Source organism: Microcaecilia unicolor, chromosome 5 (assembly GCF_901765095.1).
Source record: "Microcaecilia unicolor chromosome 5, aMicUni1.1, whole genome shotgun sequence".
NCBI lineage: Eukaryota > Metazoa > Chordata > Amphibia > Gymnophiona > Siphonopidae > Microcaecilia > Microcaecilia unicolor.
In genome coordinates, this window is record NC_044035.1 from 146,649,568 (window position 1) to 146,676,842 (window position 27,275).

Genomic DNA, 27,275 nt, shown 5'->3' on the forward strand with positions numbered 1-27,275 from the left:
TTGCATGACAGCACACACTCTAATTTATGCACTAACTGCATGCCATGTTATAGGGTGGGAACTGGGTGGGTTATGGGCAGAGAATGCACATTGAGTTAGTGTATGGTACTTTACTGCATGCTGTCACAATGCCCTCACTGTCTGTGTGCGGTAATATGGTCCACTGCAATTTAAAAACAAACAAAAAAACAATCCCCCCCGATCAGGTTCCAGATCCCCCTACTGGCACTTACCAGAGGTGTCCCTAGTGGATTATTGGGGGATCAGGAGCAATTCCTTTGCCTCTCCTGCCCGATTACCAGCCTGGGTGCAAAACAGCAGCTCTGATGCCTACCAATAGTTTCACAGTACTACCTCTAGGAGTCAAATAGCCAAATAAGAAACACATATAGGTTGTGTCCAGGACAAGTAAAGGAATATTGCAACTTTCCCCATGTGCTGTGCAAATGGTTGACGTTCATCCCACTACTGTACCCATCAGGAAACTGCTGTAGGAGAACTGAGGTCATTGGCAGGCTAGGAGCACTACCAGAGAGAGTTCAGATTTCCTGTCTGCTTCCAGAGTAAAAAGGTGTGATAGGCGTGTTAGTCCACTTTTAAAGGTAATAAATAGAAATAAAACAAAACAGAGAAAAAAAATAAGATGATACCTTTTGTATTGGGCTAATGTATTAAGTTAGTCCAATAAAAGGGTATCATCTTATTTTCTTTTCTATGTTTTGTTTTATTTCTATTTATTACCTATCTGCTTCTGTAACTGAGCAGCAATTATCAAATTTACAATAGGATAAAAGGAAGACTGTTAATGTTGATTAATTTTATTAGTCTTTTTTTCATTATAATTATTGTGAAAATACAAATTCCTCTGCTGGGACTTGGTCTGTATGTAGAAATGTTTTGGCTGAGCCTGCCCCCCTGCTATCACTTTCTTTCTTTTGTATCCATTTGAATTACTTTGTTCAGTTAACATGTTCTAGATACACTGCTAACATTAATGTCCATTGTTGATTAAAATGGAGCACATCCTTGGTTTTGTGGCAGATTGCATGTTTCCATGTTTATGCTCTTTGCTGCATCTTTTTTTTATTTTTATTTATTTGTAAATCCGCGTGTATGTGCGTTTGTTTCTGCAATATTTTCTTTTGCATTTTAGCTAAACTCAGACTTGCCATGCATGATGCCAGATCTAGCACTCACAGCAGAACCCTAGCTGATAAGAAGCTGCAATTGTGTATACGAAAATCACGGAGTCTTCAGGATCGCATGCAACTGCCTCTGCAACCACCATCACCGCTGCTGCAGTCAACCTGCCTCCCAACACAGGGGGGCACTATAAACCAGTCTACAAGGTAGTCAACATATAATGTAGCAGATCAGAACTAACTCTTGCCAGGGAAAGGATTGGTAATTTCACAAAATGCTGGTATGGTGCATTTCTTAGGATGGATCCCAGAGCATTTTTCATCCACATGGGAAAAGGCAGATGAGCTTGGGGAAATTCAGTAGAATTGTTACATATGTCCTTTGCTAAGTATTGGCTTTGGTGAAAGCCACATATGATTTCAATTGCCATTGTTAACTGATTCTCTTAGAGAAAGTGGACTTGAAAGCCTCTTAGCTTCTTCTTTACTTGGTAAGAGAGAGATCACCAATAAGGTGGTCCTAGCAGCAGCAGTATACCACCTGAATCATAGATGGTATAATTGTTGATAGTGTGGAATATAGATAAAGAATAGCCCAAAGAAAAACATATTATACAGTTGTGTAGAACAATTGGTATGTTAAGGTCTGTACACACACTAATCCAATTTTGTAGACTTATATGGGAAAGGTCACTAATACCTGTAGGAATAGAATTTAATTACAACCCAAAAAACTGGAGACAGTGCAAAATAAACCAAAAGAATCCCAAGGCAGTGTTGAAAACTGAAAAAAAAAAAAATAAAGCATAAAGGCATTGTTTTATAGAAACAATCATGGGTACTGACTTAAATATTTTTTTCAAATATTAATGAGGTTATTTGGGTTTATTTTGTACAGTGCTGACATAAAATTGAAGCACAAAATAATAAGTTGCCTGCAAAAAAGTCTTGTTGCATTTTACAGATTTGGGATCAGATCAAATGGAATAGTTAAACATTTTGAAGTTAGTCTCTAAGACCCTTATTTTAGAAATGTTTCCATGTTAGATGGTAATATATAAACATCTCTACAGACCATAGGGGCCATTGACATATGGGGAAGTGAGTACATGTTGATGGCAAGGAAATGTAGGTGAAGCAGGAAGAGGGAATGGTCTGGGCAAGCCTGCAATACAGACTGTGCATTCCCTGTTTCAGGTAGGGAATCCACATCTGTTCTCAGAAACCTAGATGTCAAAATTTACACCTACCTCAAGGCATGGCTTAGTGCCTGCTGTAGGGGCATCTTTAGGTAATGACATCTGGGATCCCCCACACTGTTTATTTCTCCCCCACTCGATCAAACTCCTGTGCCAGTGCCAATTCACCCTCCTTAGAGCCCACTCTTAAGCAACCCCTTTTTATTTAGTTAGGTTATATGTTCTTGTATCCTACTGTTATCCATAAACAAGTTTTAGTTCAAAGTGGCTTACAATTTACATTGTGGTTGACATTTACATTAGTTTTTATCCATTATGACATGGAGAGGATATAGATAGTCTTTAGAATTTTCTGAGGGGCTGTTTATAAGAAATTTGGACTATATGTAGTTTTCTATAGAGTTTTGATGAGGTAAGTTTGTAGAGGTGGGACGTTGATAACTGTAGGACGATAGTTTATGTGTTTTTCTGAAGGGTTTTGTTGAGGTAGATTTGTGGAGGTAGATTTGTAGAAGTGGGACATTGTTAGCTTTCGTAGTTTTGTAGAGGTATATTTGTAGAGGTGGGGTGTTGTTTTCTTACGTAGACTTGTAGAATTAGATTTGTAGGGAGGGATGTTAGGTTATATAGTTAGCTATAGAAATTTTTGAAAAGGTAGGTTTTCATTTCTTTCCTGAATTGGAGGTAGTTAGTAATGCTTCTTGTGGCTTTTGGAATTGAGTTCCACCATTTAGAACCCAGGTAGCTAAATCCTGCTGTGTAGATGGTTTCATAGATTTTTTTTTTTTTTTTTTGTTACATTTGTACCCCGCGCTTTCCCACTCATGGCAGGCTCAGTGCGGCTTACATAGGGCAATGGAGGGTTAAGTGACTTGCCCAGAGTCACAAGGAGCTGCCTGTGCCTGAAGTGGGAATCAAACTCAGTTCCCCAGGACCTAAGTCCACCACCCTAACCACTAGGCCACTCCTCCACTCCTATATTCCTTTTAGTTGGGTAAGTGAAGAAGTAGGCAGCCTCTGCTTTCTGGACTTGCATTTCTCGGGGATAGCTCAAACAGGTTTAGCATATATTCTCCAAGGACAAGCAGGCTTCAATCTTCTCACGTGGGTGGGTGGCACCGATCCGTGTCGCTGGGTCCGGCATTTTGTCAAAGCTAAAAATAGAGCATTGTGGAGCGCGAGCGCCTTCCTGCCCGTCACACGAACACAGTCTCCTCAGTTTTCTTTTATTCCGTGTGAGGAGAAGGTGTGCTTTATTTGCTCTCACCTCACTCACCTGGTCTTCTCCTGTTGTGCAGGCCCCCCAGTACCATCCATCATCGGACCTGACCCCATAGCGACATGAAGATTCAATGTTGTCCTCATCAGCACCGAGGAGCCTCTTATGACATGCTTTGGGTGAAGGCTAAGAAGCATCATTATCGGTCACCCTCGACACATGGTGCTGGGAGCTCTGGGGCATCGAAGGATTTGGCGCCAGGAGGATTGCTCTCCCTCCATACAGGAGGTGCCGATGCACCTGTCTCCAAGCAGCTGAGATCCTGCTCCCGCATTGACCCCAGTGGTTCTGCAACCTGTGCCTCAACTGGCACCCCAGCTTTTCCCGGTGTCGGCCCTTGATGACTGCATCCGGGCCTTGCTCCCTGAGCTGCTGGATGGCCTTATGCAGTGGTGTGCATCGGTATCAGGGGTGTTTGTGCCTGCCATACCTCCCACTGTGGCCCTGCCTGCTGGCCCTCAGCCTGCAGTACTGCCTCCAATGCTGGCGCCGCTTGCTGTCCCGCTGTCGACTGCTGCCCAAAGCTTCACCGGAGTTGAGCTGGGAACCTGCTTCTGGACGCTGCTCTTGAGGGCATGGTTCCTCGTCATTGAGGCAGATTCTGTTTCGGAGATCCCATAGAGAGATATGTCTGACACCGAGAAGGAGTGTCATGGGATTCAGAGGAAGATCCCAGATACTTTTCCTCAGATGAGTGTTATGGGATTCCCTCTGAACCCTCCCCACCTCCTGAAAGGAGACAGTCTCTGCCGGAGAGCCTTTTATTCCTGTCTTTTCTTAAGGAAATGGCTAATGCCATTCCATTTCTTTTAGAGATGGAGGATGAGCCCAGGGCAAAGGTGCTTGAGGTTCTGAACTACACATCTAAGAAGACTATGACTGCCCCTCTCCATGTGGTACTCAAGGAAGTCCTCATCAGGAACTGGGCATCCCCTCTGTCGGTGCCAAGAAGATTTGACACCCAGTATCAGATCCACAGTGAACCTAGGTTTCTTAGTCCTCGGTTGCCTCACGATTCCTTGATGGTAGTCTGCTCTCCTCAAAAGAGCCAGGAGTACTAGGAACTGAGCCTTGGTGCCCCCAGGCAGAGAAACTAAAACCTGGATTCTTTGGGAGGAAGCTGTACCATGCTTCAATGCTGATCTCCCATATACCGTCTTACCAGCTCTTCACGAGCATTTGCTTGTGAAACTCGGTCAACAGCTGTCAGACTTGGTGGATGCACTCCCTCTGGAGCAGGCCAAGCCTTTTCGCCAGTTGGTCAAGCAGCAGAAGGCATGTCGAAAGTTCTTGGCCAGGGGCACTTACAACACTTTTGATGTGGCATCCAGGATCTCTGCTCAAATATAGCAATGTGCAGACTCTCATGACTGCGTGTTTCTGACTTGGAACATTCTGTTCAGTAGAGGTTGATGGATGCCCCTTGCTGGGTGGATAACCTTTTTGGAGAGAAGGTTGAGGAGGTTGCAGACCAAATCAAGAAACACACCAGATGTCATAACAAGCAAATTCAAATCGGACTCAACAATCTTACTCACCGACACAAAATGGACACCTACATTATGGTCAGACCACCACAAAGCAAATGTCTCTCTCTGCTGGCGAAAAACACACATAAACACAACCAATAAACATGAGCGAACAACATACAAAACGAGAGGAAAAATAGACCCCACAACATTCTGGCAACAGATCTACCAGAACGAATGGTCAACAAATGCTGACACCATCCAATTCCTCCAAGAATGGGACGATTTATGTACAACAACACTAGACAAAATCGCCCCATTCCAAACCAGAACATCGCACAGGAAAAAATCAAATCCATGGTTCACCGAAGAGCTGAAAAAACTTAAAACACAAGTCAGGAAACTAGAACGAGCATGGAACAAAAAGAGAGACGAACAAACACTAAGCGCCTGAAAATTACTTCGGAGAAAATACAAATATACCATAAAACAGACTAAAAGACTACATTACAAAACAATAATAGGACCAAACTACAAAGACACACATAAACTCTTCAACCTTGTGAAGAAACTGTTAGACACCACACCAGTCACAAACAACGGCAAAGACATACCAGATGTGGACAACCTTGCAAAATACTTCAAGGAGAAAATCATACAATTACGACTCAAAATACCCACTAGCCCTATTGAATACGCCACAATTCTAGATTGTCTAGATCCAGAAAAAGGAACATATCCAGCAGACAGAACCTGGACCGAATTCAAATTACTATCAGAAGACCTCATCTCTAAAACACTTAAAAGATATGCCAAATCCCACTGCAAACTAGACATTTGCCCAAATAACCTCATGAACTCTGCTCCTCAACAATTCATAGTAGACCTAACGAACCACGTAAACTTCATGCTACAAAACGGACTCTTCCAAAAGAAAAGGAAAAATATTACTCACTCCAATTCCTAAAGATACAAAGAAAAGCATGAGTGAAATAACCAACTACAGGCCAGTAGCATCCATACCACTAATAACCAAAATAACTGAAGGAATGGTAACGAAACAACTCACAAACTATCTAAACAAACACTCAATACTGCATGATGCCCAATCAGGATTCCGATCAAATCACAGCACAGAAACGGTATTAGTCACCCTTATGACTAAATTTAAACAAATAATAGCAACTGGCAACAATATACTCCTCCTACAATTCGACATGTCAAGTGCCTTCGATATGGTTGACCACGGAATCCTATTACACATACTTGAATATTTTGGCATAGGAGGAAATGTCCTGAACTGGTTCAAGGGGTTCCTAACCCAGCGTTCATATCAAGTTACATCAAATTCAACCACATCTACTGCATGGACACCTGAATGTGGAGTACCACAAGGATCACCCCTCTCACCAACCATTTTCAACCTAATGATGATCCCTTTGGCAAAACTCCTATCAAACCACAACCTCAATCCATATATATACGCCGATGATGTAACAATATACATCCCTTTCAAACAAGACATAAAGAAATCCACAACGAAATCAATCAAAGTCTACACATCGTGAACACATGGGCAGATGCATTTCGTCTGAAATTAAATGCAGAAAAAACTCAATGCCTGATACTCACCTCCCAATACAACACGAATGAATTTACCGCTATAAACACACCAAAACTAAACCTTCGAATCTCAGAAACGCTAAAAATCCTTGGAGTCACTATTGACCGCCACTTAACACTCGAAACTCATGCAAACAATACAACCAAAAAGATGTTCTACTGCATGTGGAAACTGAAAAGAATAAGACCATTCTTCCCAAGATCCGTCTTTCGTAGCCTAGTGCAATCCCTCGTACTCAGTCATCTGGATTACTGCAACTCACTGTACGCAGGTTGCAAAGAGCAAATATTGAGGAAACTTCAAACAGCCCAGAACACAGCAGCCAGACTCATCTTCGGAAAACCAAAATATGAAAGTGCAAAACCCTTACGAGAGAAGCTACACTGGCTTCCACTCAAGGAACGCATTACTTTTAAAGTATGCACATTAATCCACAAAATCATTCACGGCGAAGCTCCAGCCTACATGTCTGAGTTAATAGACTTACCACCCAGAAACGCTAGAAGATCATCCCGAACCTTCCTCAACCTCCACTTCCCTAATTGCAAGGGCGTAAAATACAAGACGCTACACGCATCAACCTTTTCTCACATGAGCACGCAGTTCTGGAACACACTGCCGCGCAACCTGAGAATGATCTACGAGCAAGCCTCCTTCCGCAAGTTATTAAAAACCCATCTTTTTGATAAAATTTACGGAAAGAACCAAAACACATAAAGTCCACACTCACTGTTCACTAATGCATCAATACATCGATTTCTGAACTCTCACCCCCGTAATCTAACCTCACTCATACCTTTACCCACAGAAATATGTATACCACACATAATGCCCTTCAAGCTTCCCGCTGTCTCCTTCCAATGTTTCAAAGCTTTGATCCATTGTATATTCTGCAACAATACTTTGATTGTCTCGCATAACTCTTCACAATGTAATCCATAACCAAGCTGTAACAAATTGTACTTCCATCATTCATATCATATTGTAAGCCACACTGAGCCCGCAAAAAGGTGGGAAAATGTGGGATACAAATGCAATAAATAATAATAATAATAAACACACTGATACCATCTCTTCTGTCTCCGCTGGGTGCCTTCTGCATCCACCTCATTTAGAAGGGTTTTTGGCAAGCCACGGAATGGTATCTACTACTATTCTAGGCGTAGGTACGCTCCTTCAGCTCGTCAGCCTACTCAGCTCTAGCGTGCTCGTTCACGTCAGCGTGTGCCCAAGGCCCCTGCAGCTCCCCAGTCAAAGCAAGGGATGAGCTTCTGATTGGCTCCAGCAGAGCATATCTGCAATAAAAGTGTCCGTCCCAGTCGGGGGAGGCTAAAATTTTTTCTCCAAAGGTGGCCTCTTATAACCTCCGACCAGTAGGTTCTTCAATAGTCCTGTCTCGGATATGACCTCAATTGGCTCTCCAAAACTTCAAATTGCCCACGAAGAGCTCATTCATTCAGCTCTCAGCACAGGCAGGTACTTGCAGAGGAATTCTCCACCCTTCTGAAGGCCCAAACCCGTTCCACCAGGGAAAGAAGGGCAGAGATTCTATTCCAGGTACTTCCTTGTGCAAAAGAAAATGGGGGATGTGTCCCATCCTAGACCTAAGGGCCCTGAACAAATTTCTAGATCAAGAAAAGTTCAGAATGATTTCCCTGTTCACCCTTCTCCCCATGATTCAGAAAAACGATTGGCTATGCTCTCTGGACTTAAATGACGTATATACTCACACCCAATACTTCCAGCCCACTGGAAGTATCTTTGATTTTGGCTGGGAACACATCACTTTCAGTTGCGCGTGTTGCCGTGTATTCCAGTATCTCGATGATTGGCTGGTGAACAGCACCTCAGAGGACAGTGCTCGGGAGTCCATGCAGATGACTATGCAGGTTCTAGAGCTACTAGGGTTCATTTTAAACTACCCCAAGTTTCATCTACACTCTGTCCAGCGATTGGAGTTCATAGGAGCCCTGCTCGACACACAGAGGGTTTGAGCCTACCTCCCGGAGACAAGAGTGGTCAATCTTACCTTGCTTGTATCCAAGGTTCATGCCTTTCAGCAGGTCACAGCTCAGCAGATGTTGAGGCTGTTGGGCCACGTGGCTTCCACAGTTTACAATACACCCATGACACATCTTCACATGAGATCAGCTCAATGGACCTGGCTTCTCAATGGTATCAAGACACAGGAAGCCTGCAAGATGTCATTCAAGTGTCCCCAGAGCTTGTATGCACTCTTTAGTGGTGGACGATTCAATCCAGTTTGACTCTGGGACTTCCATTCCAAATTCCTCAGCCACAAAAAGTGCTGGCGACGGATGCATCTCTCCTGGGATGGGGAGCTCATATAGATGGGCTTCATAGTCAAGGAGCTTGGTCCTACCAGGAAATGAATCTTTAGATCAACCTCCTGGAGCTTTGAGCAATCTTGAACGCTCTAAAGGCTTACAGAGATTGGCTGTCTCATCAAATTGCAACCTGATTGTCTGAATAAGAATAGTGTATTACATCAAAAAGCAAGGGGGCACCGGATCACGCCCCCTGTGTCAGGAGGCTGTCCAGATGTAGCATTGGGCTCGCCAACATGGCATGTTCCTTCAAGCCACTTAACCTGGCAAGCTCAAACAACACCCTGGCCGACAGGCTGAGCAGGATAATGCACCAGTGGTCTCTTCATATGGGCATGGCCCATGAGATCTTGTGAGTGTGGGGCACCCCTTTCGATGGATCTTCTTGCCACTCAGATCAACCACAAGGTCCCTCAGTTCTGTTTCAGGCTCCAGACCCATGGCAAACTAGCTTCAGATACCTTCTTCCTCAGTTGGGGACAGGTCTTCTGTATGCCTATCCTCCCATACCTCTAGTGGGGAAAATTTTGTTGAAACTCAAGCAAGACCGCGGAACCATGATTCTGATCTCGCCATACTGGCCGTGGCAGATATGGTTCCCTCTTCTTCTGGAATTATTCTCCGAAGAACCATGTAGATTGGAATGTTTTGCGACCCTCATCACAGAAAACGAGGGGTCACTTCTACATCCCAACCTCCAGTCTCTGGCTCTTACAGCTTGGATGTTGAAAGCCTAGAATTCGCTTCCTTGGGTCTTTCGGAGGGCGTCTCCCGAATCTTGCTGGCTTCCAGAAAAGATTCCACTAAGAGGTGTTTCTCTTGTAAATGGAGGAGGTTTGCCATCTGGTGTGAGAGCAATGCCTTAGAGCCCATTATTGCCCTACACAGACCCTGCTTGAATACCTTCTACACTTATCAGAGCCTAGTCTCAAGACCAACTCTGTAAGGGTTCACCTTAGTGCAATTAGTTTTTATCATCAATGTGTAGAAGGTAAGCCCATCTCTGGATAGCCTTTAGTTGTTCGCTTCATGAGAGGTTTTGGTTTTGTCAAAGCCCCCTGTCAAACCTCCACCAGTGTCATGGGATCTCAACGTCATTCTCACCCAGCTGATGAAAGCTCTTTTTGAGCCACTGAATTCCTGCCATCTGAAGTACTTGACCTGGAAGGTCATTTTCTTGGTGGCTGTTACTTCAGCTCATAGGGTCAATGAGCTTCAGTACTTAGTGGTGGATGCACCTTATACTAAGTTTCATCACAACAGAGTAGTCCTCCGCACGCACCCTAAGTTCCTGCCGAAGGTGGTGTTGGAGTTCCATCTGAACCAGTCGATTGTCTTGCCAACATTCTTTCCACGACCTCATGCCCATCCTGGCGAAAGCAGTTTGCACAGCTTGGCTTGCAAGAGAGGTTTGGCCTACTACATGGAGCGGACAAGGCCCCAAAGACAGTCCGCTTAGTTTTTTGTTTCTTTTGATCACCATTGGGAAACGCACCATTTCAGTTTGGCTGACAGATTGCCCAAGCTGGGCTGGGCTAGCCTTGGAGGGTCATGTCATGGCTCATATTGTCAGAGCCATGGCTGCGTAGGTAGCCCACTTGAGGTCAGCCTCCATTGAAGAAATTTGCAAGGCTGCGAAGTGGTCTTCATTACACACATTCATATCATACTACTGCCTTGTGCAGGATACCCGAGGTGACAGTCGGTTTGGGCAGTTAGTGTTGCAGAATCTGTTTGGGGTCTAGAATCCAACTTCACCCTCCTAAGCCCATTTTGTTCTTTTTCAAGCTGCACACTCATTCAGATTGTATGTAGTTTGTTTAATCTGTGTTATGTCCTCCCGTTGCGAGGCCCAGTTGACCAATGTTTATTGTTTTGAGTGAGCCAGGATGCTAGGGATTCCCCACTTGTGAGAAGATTGAAGCCTGCTTGTCCTCTGAGAAAGCGAAGATACTTACCTGTAGCAGGTGTTCTCCATGAACAGCAGGCTTTATATACTCACAGCCCCTCCCACCTCCGCTTGGAGTTGTCTCCTTGGTTATTTTCCCTTTTATTTTTTGCTTTAGTATTAAACTGAGGAGACCACGTTTGCGCAATGAGGGTGGAGTCACTCGCACGTGCATGGTGGAGCACAGCTCATGCTCCACAAAGCTCTATTTTTAGCTTTGGCAAAATGCCAATCCGGGCGACACGGAATGGCATCAACCACCCACTTGTGAGACTATCAGGCTTATTTTTGAAAGAGAAGGACGCCCATCTTTCGACACAAATCGGGAGATGGGCGTCCTTCTCCTAGGGTCGCCCAAATCAGCATAATCGAAAGCCGCTTTTGGGCGTCCTCAACTGCTTTCCGTCGTGGGGACGACCAAAGTTCCCTGGGGCTTGTCGGAGGCGTAGCGAAGGCGGGTCTTGGGCGTACCTAACACATGGGCATCCTCGACCCATAATCGAAAAAAAAAGGACGTCCCTGATGAGCACTTGGACAACTTTACTTGATCCTTTTTTTCTTATGACCAAGCCACGAAAAGATGCCCGAACTGACCAGATGACCACCGGAGGGAATCGGGGATGACCTCCCCTTACTCCCCTGGTGGTCACTAACCCTCTCCCACCTTCAAAAAAATTTTTTTTAAATATTTTTTACCAGCCTCAAATATCATACCCAGCTCCATGACAGCAGTATGCAGGTCCCTGGAGCAGTTTTAGTGGGTGCAGTGCACTTCAGGCAGGCAGACCCAGGCCCATCCCCCTCCCTCACCTGTTACACTTGTGGTGGTAAATGTGAGCCCTCCAAAACCCACCACAAACCCACTGTACCTACATCTAGGTGCCCCCCTTCACCTGTAAGGGCTATGGTAGTGGTGTACAGTGGTGGGTAGTGGGTTTTGGGGGGCTCAGCACACAAGGTAAGGGAGCTATGTAACTGGGAGCAATTTAGGAATTCCATTGCAGTGCCCCCTAGGGTGCCCAGTTGGTGTCCTGGCATGCCAGGGGGACCAGTGCACTACGAATGCTGGCTCCTCCCACGACCAAAGGGCTTGCATTTGGTCAATTCTGAGATGGGTGTCCTTAGTTTTCATTATCACTGAAAATCAGAAACGACCAAGGGTAAGGATGACAATCTCTAAGGACGACCTAAACGGCAAGATTTGGGCATCCCCGACCATATTATCGAAACTAAAGATGGACGCACATCTTCTTTCGATAATATGGGTTTCCTTGCCTCTTCGCAAGGACGTCCTCAGGAAAACTTGGACGCCCCTTTCAATTATGCCCCTCTTTGTAGCCTGCTGTACTCGGAGAATACCCGCTGCAGGTAAGTATCTTCGCTTTCAGGTGCCATGCCAAATAGTATTTTGTAAATGATGGTGCTCGTTTTGAAGAGTAGTCTTGCCTTGATTGGCAGCCAGTGCAATGTTTTGAGTAGTGGAGTTGCTCTTTCACATTTCAACTTCTAGAAAATCAGTCTTGCTGCAGTGTTTTGAACTGTTTGTAGTGACTTTTGTGTGGTTTCCTTGCACCCAACGTATTCTGCATTGCAGTAATCTAGTTTTGATAGTATTGTCGATTGTACCATTATCCGGAAGGATTGTCTTGGAAAGTAGTCTCTTATCCTTCTCAGTTTCCATAGTGTCTTGAAGCATTTTGATGTTACAGCTAATATTTGACTGTCCAGCGACAGATGTTTATTGAGAATGATTCCTAATATTTTTAGTTGTGTTTCAATTTGTTATGTTGGATGATTGTGAAGTTTTGGTAGGATATGGGGTTCTGTGGGCTGCATAGTACTCGGAATTTGGTTTTGTCTCTGTTTAGTTTGAGTTTGAAAGTTGTTGCCCAGTTTTCCATGAGGTCCAGGCCTTTTTTAATTTTCTTCACTATTTCTGTGATACTGTTGTGAAAAGGTATATAGATGGTGATGTCATCTGCTTATATGAATGGGTGGAAACCCATGGATTCTAGTTTTTTTCTGAGTGGCGCCATATTATGTTGAACAGTATTGGTAAGATTGGAGATCCCTGTGATACCCCACACTCAATATAGAATCTGGTCCTTAGGAATCCATTGAACCATGCTGCTACTGGTGCACTGATTCCCATATAGTCAAGCAGGGTCATTAGTAATGTGTGATCTACTAGGTCGAACGCACTTGACATGTCGAATTGTAATAGTAGTATGTTTTGTCCTTGGCATACTAAGCTTCTGGACTTCATTATCAGAGTTGTTATGACCGTCTCAGTGCTGTGTTGTGGTCTGAAGCCTGATTGAGAGTTGTGAAGGATTGAAAATTTTGTTAGGTATTTCATTAGTTGTTGTGCTACAAGGCCTCCATCGTTTTAGTCAATAGTGGTATTGAGGCCACTTGTCTGTAGTTTGTGATGTCACTGATTTTGCTTTTTGTGTTTTTGGGGATTGGTGTTAGTACTATGTCGCCTTTGTCATTTGGGAATTGTCCTTTTGCAAACATGAAGCGTTGTGTTTGGTGAAGCGCTCGATGTACTTGACCCCTCCCATTGCAGCACCTGACCCCTTTCCCCCAGCAGGTACAGACCCCTTCCCAAGGAGCCTCTGATTCAACACAGTACTGCTAGACATCTTGGTATCCATTTTGAAGAGCTGGAGACTTGAGGTAGGAGTGAGTAGGTGTCACTCCCTCCCCATTAGACATCAAGAATCCTGGGACTGGATTGGGGGCATGGGGAGTGGAGAGGCATGCTGGGGAGGGTGTTTAAGGGGTATGAGTCCAGAGGAGGGGGGTTAGCCTGGGGGCTCCTTGGGAAGGGGTCTATGCTGTGCCTGGGGATGTTTACTCAGTTGGGGGTCGGGGACTGTGGTGGGGGTTGAGTGGCACAGTAGAGGGGGTTGCTCGGGGAGGGGGGGTGTTGGTGAGAGGGTTTGGTTATTTGGAGGGGCTCCAAGGAGGAGGGGGTGGCATTGGGCTGGGGATTGCCTGTTGGGCTAGCTGGAATATTTTTCCCCACATGCAGCTTTTTAAATTGCTGCTTCCTCTGGACGTGAAAGGACTTTGATATGCAATCCTGCACCTATTTTACAAGAGGCTCTATATTTGGCAGAGCCTCTCCTCTCCACATTTTATCTAAAATCTTTCTTTAAGCTAATAAGCTAACTGGTTCATTTTAGGTACCCCCTTATTTTGCTTAAGCAAATCTGGTCATCCTGCAATATGGGAGTTCTAAATTTAGCAAGTCTTTGGGGGAGAAGATTTCTGGTGAACAATTATCAAAGCAGGTTCCAAAGGTAGAAAGTGATTTATCTGTATAAATTGGCTGGCTGAAAATTTCTCTCTCCCAATATGGCTGAAGTACATGTGTACATTTAGACACATGCTAGGAGGCATTCATGTAGACAAAGCTTGGGCAAGGCCTAGGCGCTACTCCAAGTTACACATGCAACTTACAGAATAAAGTTATGGGCACCCTTACCACATTTACGCACCATCAGTTACAATAGATCTATGGTGGTTGTATCTGCAGGCACCAAAATATAAGATGCACCAATACCTGGTTCCGCTAGTATTCTATAATGGAATCTGGGTGCTCAGATGCTGTTGTATAATTAACGCTTGGCATGCACCATTGAAGCCCCTAACGTATGGTGCCCATTTATATAATTGCCCCATGGAAAGTTTCAAAGGGAAAGTACAGGAATGCTTCTTTTTGATGCAGCGTCTGTAGGTAAAAAGTGCCTGCTGACCTTTCTCCAGAGCAAACTGTTTAAAAATTGCCTCTTGAGGTTTGCTAGTTAAATCTTGTACTGTAAGCATATAATCTGACACAAGACTGACTTTAATATTGTGTACAAAAGCACATAAAGCCTTGTTTAGTGAATAAGTTTCATGTGAAGGCTAACTTGTCATTTTAAGTTCTAAGTGAAGCCTGTTTTACATTCCTCTTGTGAATGTTCCACAGATGAGCACGAAGGCTTGAACATTGCTCACTAAAGCTATATTTTCTAAGGACTTTTGCAATGAGAACTAAATAAGAACAGGCTTGAACAAATGGCTAAATTAACATATATACAACAGTAGAAATTGCTTTTCTGAAGGTGAAGATTCATGTTAGTACAGGACCTGAAAAAAATATCAAAAACAAAATGAGATGTCTTCATGAACATTTTGAGTTTTTTTTCATAGAACCATATTATTAATTCTGGTCATTTTATTTATCAAATGTATAAACCGCTTCCCTGAATATTAGTTTTTAAGCAGTTATCTCCAACTGAATATCCTAGTGAGCAGCTAGCTGCATGACATAGCCAATTAGACACAGATATTCAGGTCCAAACCAGCTATGGTGAGCGGTCAAAATAGGCCACTTAAATAGCTGGCCTATCTTTGAGCACTAAAGAGTTAACTGGTTAGCGCTAAATATTGGAATAGCCGGTTAACATTTTAGCGACCAAAATAAACCTGAATCTTCAGTGCCAGTCAACGGATATGGCCTGGCATTGGATCTCCAGGTTTGACACCGACGGTGGACAGCAAACTCTCTGCCTGCTGCTGACTGAATATCGGGCCCAGGGAATTTAAAATCCAAAATATCCTTTAAAAAATATATTTCTTCAGTAAATAATAATCAAAAATATGTGTTCAAAGAACGTCTGAAAGCATAAGCCTGGTGGTATAGCAAATAGAATAAACTATAACTATAATAATCATATATCTCTCAAGTTACTTGGAAGTTTATTCCAAAAATAATTTCTAATATATTTCCGTATATATATGCTATGTAATTTCAGTGAACAGACTGGCCCGGTCGAAGTTCTGATAAGCCGGGAAGTACTTCCAGAACCAAACACAGAAACAGACTATGGGTCCAGATCATTCTTCCACTCACCTGCTTCCTGCCATGACTTGCTCTCATCATCATACCTTGAGTCTTCCTCCCTGTCAGCTCATAAACACAGCCCACAAACCAGACCATTGCCCAGCTTCCCAACTACTGATTTTGATGTCCAGACTGTTGCTTCTCATGGACAGGGGCTGAAGTTTGAGAATAATACCAGCTGCCAACTGAAGTTCGAAGGACCCACATCAGAGATTGTGAAAGGGCATAGTCTTGGTTACAGTAACATCAACAAGCAGGAAACAGTTCCTGAAATGATGTCTACTCTAACACCACAAAACAGGAGCACATCAAATGGCTTTAAATCTGAGTCTTTGCCCTGGAAACGTCAAGTGCCATATGCATCCTCTCCAGACACAGGCAGCAATATCCATAGCATCAAATTGCCAAGAGATTACATTCCTGTATCCCCTACTATTGCTACGTCAGCTTCACAGTGCTCACAATATCCTTCTGAACACACAAAAAGTAAGTTCATTAGGGCTCATAGTGATGAGACTTTACTCTCTACAACAGCTGAGTTTGGCAGTACAGAGACATTCAAATCTGACACACCTAAGAGCAAAGGGTTAGTGCGTTCCCTGGCAGAACAGTTTCAGAGAATGCATGGCATCTCTCCCAAAAGAAGTTCCAGTGGAATAGTAGGGACTGCTTCAGCTTCTTCAGAGGAAAAGTCCTCAGTCAAGCAAACAAAAGAGTTGTTTGTGAATTTTTCACACTCTGACCCAAGACCATCAACCCCTCAGAGTCAGCAGAATGAAGCCAGATCTTCTGAAAGGCTGTACCCATCTCAGAATATTCAGGATGTATTTGTTCCTTTTGACAATGTTGGTGCCCATCATACTACTTCCCAGAATCCCGGATTGTATTTTGAAGAGTATCCCGGTGGAGCTGGACATAATACTGTGGATATTGCTCTTAGTCGGGGAGAGCTGGGTCATCCAGTAGGCGTAAGGCAGATTGATGCTGACAGTGCCATTACTATGGGCACTTCTGTACCCATGGGTCATCGGTTGGACAATGCTACTAGGTATTACAGTTCCCAGCTTGAGTATAAGAATGGAGAGTTGTATCCTGGGACTGTGAGAAATATGTTACCCACTGATCACAGATCTTTTCAAGATGCACTTGAAATAAATCAAATAGAGCTGCACCCTCAATGGAATCGGGATACTGAGCAGGAGGTATCGGAGCTGGAATACCTTTATCATGCAAGTCTACAGGCTTCTCATAGCAGCAGGAATATACTAGGGAGGCCTGAAAAAGTTCAACAGCCATATGGCAAACCAGGTGAGAATTCTGTTGGTTTCTGTTTCATTCAGAATTATAGTATTCAAAGTAAGGGAGAGTAAGAAAATTGAGCTGTTTTTTTTTTTTTTGTTTTGTTTAGAATTATATCACCTTAGTCAGAATTTGTTAATTAATGCTGAGGGAAGTCTGTTGTCCAGTACAGATGGAAATGTGTACGTATGTGTCTCCATATATACAGAGACACATTTTGAAGGTGAAACAACATTTAAACATGGAATGACTGGTGGATAGTCAGAAACAAAAAAGTATAGCTGTTAGGAAAATGCATAACAGCAATATATACCCTGCGCTGTGCATACCTCATTTGTATTTGAAGGGAAAGTGGTATTAACTGTAGAGGAAATACAATTGTAGGGTATATAGTAATCTACAATTTGAAGTACAGTAACTTGCCACTATTAAAATATATTTAAGATGTTAAAGACAGAGGGACCCTTTTACTAAGGTGCGCAGAAAAATGGCTTGCGGTAGTGTAGACACGGGTTTTGGGCACACGACAATCCATTTTTCAACGCACCTGAAAAAAAGCCCTTTTTAAAATTTTTGCCAAAAATGGACATGTGGCAAAATCAGAATTGCCGCACCAGCCATTGACCTAGCGGTAAAATTTCACACAGTAACCAGGCGGTAATGACCTACGTGCACCAAGTGCTACTTGGTGCGCCGCTGAAAATAAAAATTATTTTTCGGCCACGCATATTGGACACATGGCAAAAATGAAATTACCGTAAGAGCCACGTGGTAGCCGTGCGGTAACTCCATTTTGGTGTGCGTTGGGCATAGGTAGACACATATGTGGTTTAGTAAAAGGGCCCCAGAATGTGTGGGAAGACATCTTTGTTTGGATCCCCTGAATTCCATAATAAAATCTACCATTGTTAATGAAATTTAAGTCTTAAAATATGATACCCACAATGCTGTGATTATAGCAGCTACATGGTCAAGACTAAACATGGGAAGACCAAGTATCTGCCAGTACGATTATTTCATTTTAAAAATATGCATCAAAATTCTTAACTATTTTGAAATAGTATTTTCAAAGCTTTCTCCTTCATGGAACACAAGACATTCTTATATCTCCTTTCAGTACCATATACCTGGTTTGTAATATTTTCCTTTTTTGTTCAAATATATAGAAATGCTAAGACCTGTTAAAGAAGTATCCTGATAAGTATGGATGTTTGTCCATCAATATACAAATGAAAATCCTACAATGAACATAATACTAGCAGGCTGCTTGCTGGGGCTCACGGTTGCATAAAGGTACACCAAAAAAATGTGAAGCTATAGAATGGTCACTCAGCCTCCTTATAAGTCCTGGCTAGCCATACACTTTTAAGACCCTGAGGGGCATTTTCGATATGACATCCAAATGGCATTTATCGGAAAATGTTCAAAAATAATAGTCTATGATGAAAGAAAGAAAGAAATGTTTTCCAATATTTGAAACTACACACACACACAAAACATTTTGTAAGAGGATGTACTGAAAACTTCCTAGATGTCCGGAGATAAATGTTTCCACCAATCGAAGATACACTAGGCAAAATGTGCTGGTCCCCGTGTTGAAAAAACGTTCACACCAACGGCAGGACATCCCCTCCAATGCAAAATGTGCATTTGGAGGAACGTTTCTCAGAGTGCCCAGCTATGTCTATGAGAAGGGAACTAAATTTCTCTCTTGAGGAGACAGAGCTACTGGTCCTCCTATGCCTCGGGCTCAGGAGACAAATAAGGAATCACCACCACCACCTGCCCCCCCACACAATGTCTCCATGAGGGCAGGGGGATCTATAAGGAGCAGTCCGGAAGGGTGAGAATGAAGCATTGCCCCCCAGGATTACAGCACTACTCATGTGCAAGCACCATATATAAGCAGGGTCATATGCACTGAGGTCCCTTTGTTGTTGCAATGCATGCTATTGCTTTTTCATGAGAGAGAAAAAAATCGGAGTGTACAGAATATTCTCCGAGGACAAGCAGGCTGCTTGTTCTCACGACTGGGTGACGTCCGCGGCAGCCCCCACCAACCGGAAGAAGCTTCGCGGGCGGTCCGCACGCAGGGCACGCCCACCGCGCATGCGCGGCCGTCTTCCCGCCCGTGCGCGATCGTTCCCGCCAGTCTTGTTTTTTCCGCGCCGGAGAGAGTCGTGCGTCGCTGCTCTCTCTTGTCAGCCCCAGAAAACCGTCGCGTTGTTTGCGAATTTCTTATTTTTTGTTTCTGGTTCCCGCGCGTTCCGGACCTTTTCTTTTCTTGTTAAAAAAAAAAAAAAAAGAGTGAACGCGCTTGTTTTTTCCCTCGTTTTCTAGCGGGGGCATCGAGTTGCGGCCTTGTTGCCGCGCGGTCGATTTATTTTTCGAGGTGTGATTTACCGCCACCATCGACGACTTTAATTTCGCCGACGCGATTTTTCCGTCGATGTCCTCGAAGGTCCCGAGTGGATTTAAGAAGTGTGGTCGGTGCGGCCGGCCTATCTCGCAGACCGACACCCACGCTTGGTGCCTCCAGTGCCTCGGGCCGGAGCACAATATCAAGTCGTGTTCTTTGTGTCTTGGTCTCTGGAAACGGACTCAGGTTGCGAGGCAAGTTCTTTGGGACCGTCTTTTTGGAACTTGCGCCGGCCCCTCAACGTCGACCTCGACGGCATCGGTATCGACGGCCGGTTCTTCGGTACCGGTATTGATGCCCGCGAAATCGGCACCGATGGCATCGACCCCAGGAGCACAGGTCCCGTCGGCCCGCCGGTCCTCCGGTGATGGTAGGGGTGAGAGGCCGCGTGGGCAATCGGCCCCGGTCACTCCCTCTGCCCATGGCCCTCGGGACCAAACCCTGTCTGACCCGGCCCCTCGAGACCGAGGGGGATCGACCTCCTCCTCCTCCGTTCCACCGGGTGCCGATGACGGGCACCGCAAAAAAACAGAAAAAGCACCGTTATCGGTCCCCATCGGTGCGCCCGGCTCTCGATGCCGGCGAGGAGTCAACGCCGAAGCATCTGCGTCGAGAGGAGAGGTCCCCCTCGGTAGTGGAGGTACCGACGCGTCAGGGTCCCAGCACTTCGGTGCAGTCTCTTGGACCCGAGCAGCTTCCGGCACTGACACCTCTACTGGCCCCCCCGTCTTTCCCGACAGCGGGCCTGGACGAGTGCCTCCGAGCCATCCTTCCGGGGATCCTGGAAGGGCTGATGCGCCAGGCTGTGCCAGCGCCGGGGGTGCTTGCGCCCTCAGCGCCGTTGACTGTGGTGCCGGCGAGCTCTAGCCCGGTGCCGAGGCCTTCGACACCGCCGCCACGCAGGAGAGTCCCCGTCGATGGAGGGAGCTTCGTCCCCGCCGGCGCGGGAGTCCACCGCTCGACGACACCGAGGCCTCGGTGCCTCGACGTCGAGCCGGGCCCGGTTAAGGACTCAGCTACATGAGCTTATGTCCGATACCGAGGAAGAGGCCTCGTGGGGGGAAGAGGAGGACCCCAGATATTTCTCCTCAGAGGAGTCTGTGGGCCTTCCCTCTGACCCCACGCCTTCACCAGAGAGGAAGCTCTCGCCTCCTGAGAGCCTCTCCTTTGCCTCCTTTGTAAGGGACATGTCCATTTGCATTCCCTTCCCCGTGGTCTCTGTGGATGAGCCGAGGGCTGAGATGCTCGAGGTCCTCGACTATCCATCACCACCTAGAGAGTCCTCCACGGTGCCGTTGCACAATGTCCTCAAAGAGACACTGCTTCGGAACTGGATGAGACCATTATCTAATCCCATCATTCCCAAGAAAGCAGAGTCCCAGTACAGAATCCACTCGGACCCAGAGTTAATGCGGCCCCAATTGCCCCATGACTCGGCGGTCGTGGATTCTGCTCTCAAGAGGGCACGGAGTTCGAGGGATACCGCCTCGGCGCCCCCGGGGCGGGAGTCTCGCACTCTGGACTCGTTTGGGAGGAAGGCCTACCAATCTTCCATGCTCGTGACCCGCATCCAATCTTACCAGCTCTACACGAGCATCCACATGCGGAACACTGTGAAGCAACTGGCGGACCTGGTTGATAAGCTCCCGCCGGAGCAGTCCAGGCCTTATCAGGAGGTGGTCAGGCAGCTGAAGGCGTGCAGAAAGTTCCTGTCCAGGGGTATCTATGACACCTGTGACGTGGCATCTCGTGCTGCGGCCCAAGGTATAGTGATGCGCAGGCTCTCATGGCTGCGTGCCTCTGACCTGGACAACCGCACCCAGCAGAGACTGGCCGACGTCCCTTGCCGGGGGGATAATATTTTTGGCGAGAAGGTCGAGCAGCTGGTGGACCAACTGCATCAGCGGGAAACCGCCCTCGACAAGCTCTCCCACCAGGCGCCTTCAGCATCCACCTCAGCAGGTGGACATTTTTCCCGGGCCCGGCAGGCTGCACCCTATGCTTTTGCCAAGCGTAGGTACACCCAGCCGGCCCGAAGGCCTCGACAGGCACAGGGACAGCCCCAGCACGCTCGTTCTCGTCTACAGCGTGCGCCTAAGCAGCCCCCTGCGCCTCCACAGCAAAAGCAGTGGACAGGCTTTTGACTGGATCCACGGGAACATAGCCGCCCTCAAAGTGTCCGTGCCGGACGATCTGCCGGTCGGAGGGAGGTTAAAATTTTTTCACCAAAGGTGGCCTCTCATAACCTCCGACCAGTGGGTTCTCCAAATAGTGCGGTGCGGATACGCTCTAAATTTGGCCTCCCTTCCACCAAATTGTCCTCCGGGAGCTCAATCCTTCAGCTCCCATCACAAGCAGGTACTTGCAGAGGAACTCTCCGCCCTTCTCAGCGCCAATGCGGTCGAGCCCGTACCACCCGGGCAGGAAGGGCAGGGATTCTATTCCAGGTACTTCCTTGTGGAAAAGAAAACAGGGGGGATACGTCCCATCCTAGACCTGAGAGACCTGAACAAATTCCTGGTCAAAGTAAAGTTCAGGATGCTTTCCTTGGGCACCCTTCTGCCAATGATTCAGAAAAACGATTGGCTATGTTCCCTGGATTTAAAGGACGCATATACTCACATCCCGATACTGCCAGCTCACAGACAGTATCTCAGATTCCGCCTGGGCGCACGGCACTTTCAGTATTGTGTGCTGCCCTTTGGGCTCGCCTCTGCCCCACGGGTGTTTACAAAGTGCCTCGTGGTGGTGGCAGCGTATCTACGCAAGCTGGGAGTGCAAGTGTTCCCATATCTTGACGATTGGCTGGTCAAGAACACCTCGGAGGCAGGAGCCCTCCGGTCCATGCAGTGCACTATTCAACTCCTGGAGCTGCTGGGGTTTGTGATAAATTACCCAAAGTCCCATCTCCAGCCAACCCAGTCTCTGGAATTCATAGGAGCTCTGCTGAATACCCAGACGGCTCAGGGCTTCCTTCCCGAAGCGAGGGCCAACAACCTCCTGTCCCTGGCTTCGCAGACCAGAGCGTCTCAGCAGGTCACAGCTCGGCAGATGTTGAGACTTCTGGGTCATATGGCCTCCACAGTCCATGTGACTCCCATGGCTCGTCTTCACATGAGATCTGCTCAATGGACCCTAGCTTCCCAGTGGTTCCAAGCCACCGGGAATCTAGAGGATGTCATCCGCCTCTCCACCAGTTGCCGCACTTCACTGCTCTGGTGGACCATTCGGACCAATTTGACCCTGGGACGTCCATTCCAAATTCCACAGCCCACGAAAGTGCTGACGACGGACGCATCTCGCCTGGGGTGGGGAGCTCATGTCGATGGGCTCCACACCCAGGGTCTGTGGTCCCTCCAGGAAAAGGATCTGCAGATCAACCTCCTGGAGCTCCAAGCGATCTGGAACGCACTGAAGGCTTTCAGAGATCGGCTGTCCTGCCAAATTATCCAAATTCGGACAGACAGTCAGGTTGCAATGTATTACACCAACAAGCAGGGGGGCACCGGATCTCGCCCCTTGTGTCAGGAAGCCGTCGGGATGTGGAGTTGGGCTTACCAGTTCGGCATGCTCCTCCAAGCCACATACCTGGCAGGTGTCATGCAACCGGACGAGTGGTTGCTTCATTCCAGAGTGGTACGCAAGATCTTCCGAGAGTGGGGCACCCCCTCGGTGGACCTTTTCGCTTCTCAGACCAACCACAAGCTGCCTCTGTTCTGTTCCAGACTTCAGGCACACGGCAGGCTAGCGTCGGACGCCTTTCTCCTTCATTGGGGGACCGGCCTCCTGTATGCTTATCCTCCCATACCTTTGGTGGGGAAGACCTTACTGAAGCTCAAGCAAGACCACGGCACCATGATTCTGATAGCGCCCTTTTGGCCCCGTCAGATCTGGTTCCCTCTTCTTCTGGAGTTGTCCTCCGAAGAACCGTGGAGATTGGAGTGTTTTCCGACTCTCATTTCGCAGAACGACGTCAGTCCCTGGCTCTCACGGCCTGGATGTTGAGGGCGTAGACTTCACTGCGTTGGGTTTGTCTGAGGGTGTCTCCCGTGTCTTGCTTGCCTCTAGGAAGGATTCCACTAAAAAGAGTTACTTTTTCAAGTGGAGGAGGTTTGTCGTTTGGTGTGAGAGCAAGGCCCTAGAACCTCGTTCTTGCCCTGCACAGAACCTGCTTGAATACCTTCTGCACTTATCAGAGTCTGGCCTCAAGACCAACTCAGTAAGGAATCACCTTAGTGCGATTAGTGCTTGCCATTATCGTGTGGAAGGTAAAGCCATCTCTGGAGAGCCTTTAGTCGTTCGATTCATGAGAGGCTTGCTTTTGTCAAAGCCCCCTATCAAGCCTCCTGCAGTGTCATGGGATCTCAACGTCGTCCTCACCCAGCTGATGAAACCTCCTTTTGAGCCACTGAATACCTGCCATCTGAAGTACTTGACCTGGAAGGTCATTTTCTTGGTGGCAGTTACTTCAGCTCGTAGGGTCAGTGAGCTTCAAGCCCTGGTAGCTCATGCTCCATATACCAAATTTCATCACAACAGAGTAGTGCTCCGCACCCACCCAAAGTTCCTGCCGAAGGTGGTGTCAGAGTTCCATCTTAACCAGTCAGTTGTCTTGCCAACATTCTTCCCCAGGCCTCATACCCGCCCTGCTGAACGTCAGTTGCACACATTGGACTGCAAGAGAGCATTGGCCTTCTACTTGGAGCGGACACAGCCCCACAGACAGTCCGCCCAATTGTTTGTTTCTTTCGACCCTAACAGGCTAGGGGTCGCTGTCGGGAAACGCACCATCTCCAATTGGCTAGCAGATTGCATTTCCTTCACTTACGCCCAGGCTGGGCTGGCTCTTGAGGGTCATGTCACGGCTCATAATGTTAGAGCCATGGCAGCGTCAGTGGCCCACTTGAAGTCAGCCACTATTGAAGAGATCTGCAAAGCTGCGACGTGGTCATCTGTCCACACATTCACATCACATTACTGCCTCCAGCAGGATACCCGACGCGACAGTCGGTTCGGGCAGTCGGTGCTGCAGAATCTGTTTGGGGTGTAAATCCAACTCCACCCTCCAGGACCCGATTTGTTCTGTTCAGGCTGCACTCTCAGTTAGTTGTTCTTCGTAGGTCAATTTCTGTTGTGCCCTCGCCGTTGCGAGGTTCAATTGACCTGGGTTCTTGTTTTGAGTGAGCCTGAGAGCTAGGGATACCCCAGTCGTGAGAACAAGCAGCCTGCTTGTCCTCGGAGAAAGTGAATGATACATACCTGTAGCAGGTGCTCTCCGAGGACAGCAGGCTGATTGTTCTCACCTACCCTCCCTCCTCCCCTTTGGAGTTGCGTTTTCATCATTTTTGCTTGTCATTCAACTGGCGGGAACGGTCGCGCACGGGCGGGAAGACGGCCGCGCATGCGCGGTGGGCGTGCCCTGCGTGTGGACCGCCTGCGAAGCTTCTTCCGGTTGGTGGGGGCTGCCGCGGACGTCACCCAGTCGTGAGAACAATCAGCCTGCTGTCCTCGGAGAACACCTGCTACAGGTATGTATCATTCACTTCCAATAACAACTAATTATGGGGCCCCCTTCCACTTACCATGCAATGCTGGGTGTGGCTACTGTGGGGCTTGGCTACTATAGGGGCAGAGATAACAAAAGAGAGGGAATGAAGTACAAACTAAAGTCCAAACAAAAAAACAGCACCACGGGCCTTAAAAAATGGAACAAGGCACTTTCACTTTCTGTTTGGATACAGAAAGTGAAAGTGCCTTGTTTCTTTGTAGCTTTTACTATATGAGACGTGGGGTAAGGAATAATATATTGTAGAGGAATATATTCGAGTTATTCCCCAAGTTTTCCACGTCATCACTGTGACCCCTGACGCAGGTGCTATTCACCGAAACACGGCCCGTGTCGGTCTTCTTGTCAAGGCTCATTCATTAAAGAACTGTGTTCCATTTTTAAAGGCCCGTGGTGCTGTTTTTTTGTTTGTACTATAGGGGCAGAGCCATAAATAGTGACCCCGCCCTTAAGGTTGGCACTGTATGAGTACTGGTACCTTTTTTCCTAGGAGAAAAAAGCATTGATTATTAGTAATATGTAATTTATCTTTAAAATCAAGTGTGCTACTGGAAGATTGGAGAATGGCCAATGTAATGACAATTTTAAAAAAGGGTTCCAGAGGTGACCCAGGAAATTATAGACCAGTAAGCATGATACTGGTGATCGGCAAAATGGTAGAGTGTATTCTCCAAGGACAAGCAGGCTGTATCCCTTCTCACAAGTGGGTTGACAATCCGCGTCAGTCCGGGAACCGGCATAATGCATAGCAAAAAGAAAAACTTTTGCTAGAGCTTTCTGGTGCACTTGCCGCACATCCGCAGAGCACTTTCCTACCCGTTGCGTCACCACGCTCCTCAGTTCATTTTTTTCCGCGTGAGGATCAGTGGTTCTCTCTGCAGCTCCTCTATTATCCAGGAAAGAGCCTTACTTGTTTTTTCAGTGCCTTTTTGGCTATTTTTTCGCCTTTTCCCTTTATTTTCTTTTAGTTTTTTTAAAAAGAAAACCAAGGGTACCCTTATTTCTCTTTAGTTTTTGTTTACCCGCATTTGTTTACTTTATTTTTTTGTTGCGGGCCGCACTTAGGCTTGCTCAGCCGGGATAGCTCCTATTTTTGTGCCTTTATTTTTTCATAGGCATAGTCGAGCCTTTTGATTTCACCGAAGCTGTCTTCCCTTCCATGTCATCGAAGACTTCCAGTGTTACTGATACACAATCTTGACGTATCCAGTGCCTCGGGCCTGACTATAACCTGTCAAATTGCATCATTTGTCTTCGTATGAAGAAAAGGACGCAAATTTCCCGAGACACTCAGAGAGAGAAACCTTTTGGAGCTCGGTCTGGTCCTTCGACATCAGCATTGAGGTCGGCGGTGTCGAGGGAGGCATCAACATCTGGAGTCACAGTAGGGATGGCTGCTGCTGCGAGACCTAGGGACACAGGGAGTAGTGAGGTGTCGAGTGAGTCTCCACTTGTCTCGAGGCCTCCTGCTGTGCAGGCCCCCCAGGACCAACCATCATTGGACCCGACCCTGAGGCATCGTGAGGACTCCATGTTGTCCTCGTCGGCACCAAGGAGTATCTGTGAGGTGCATCGGGCGAAGGCCAGGAAGCACCAACACCGTTCTCCTTCAACGCACGGTGCCAGGAGCTTCAGGACGTCAAGGGATCAGGCTCCCGAGAAGCGTCGGGAGGAGCGTTCCCCCTCCATTTAAGAGGTGCCAACGCGCTTGTCTCCCAGCAGCCGAGATCCTGCTCCCGCAACCCAGGCGGTTAGGCAACCTGAGCCTGCACTGGCTCCGCAGCCTTTACCGATGGCGGCTCTCAACGAGTGACTTTGGGCCTTGCTACCAGAGCTTTTGGAGGCCATTATGCAGCGATGTGCATCGGGGGTGCCTGCGCCTACCATGCCTTCCGCTGCAGCCCCGCTTGGCCCTCCGCCCGTGGTGAAGCCCATGACACTGGCGCTGCTTGCGGTTCCAGTGTCGACTGACTCCTAGGCCGGTTCTCCTTGGACGTCGGTGGAGAAAGCTTCACCGGAGTTGAGGCAAGAACTGATCCCTCGACGCCGTTCTCAAGGCCACAGGTCCTCGAAGTCGAGGCA

General features: G+C 46.9%; 1 protein-coding gene across 9 annotated transcripts in view; it reads left to right on the forward strand.

Annotated features, from left to right (window-relative positions):
* USP54 (ubiquitin specific peptidase 54) overlaps positions 1–27,275 on the forward strand; it is a 479,705-nt gene that overhangs the window by 408,192 nt on the left and 44,238 nt on the right. For all 9 annotated transcript variants that reach the window (XM_030203404.1, XM_030203402.1, XM_030203407.1 and 6 more), the window contains 2 exons: positions 1,154–1,349; positions 15,821–17,217. In XM_030203404.1, coding sequence (XP_030059264.1) covers positions 1,154–1,349; positions 15,821–17,217 — 1,593 coding nt within the window. The remainder of the gene's footprint in view (positions 1–1,153; positions 1,350–15,820; positions 17,218–27,275) is intronic.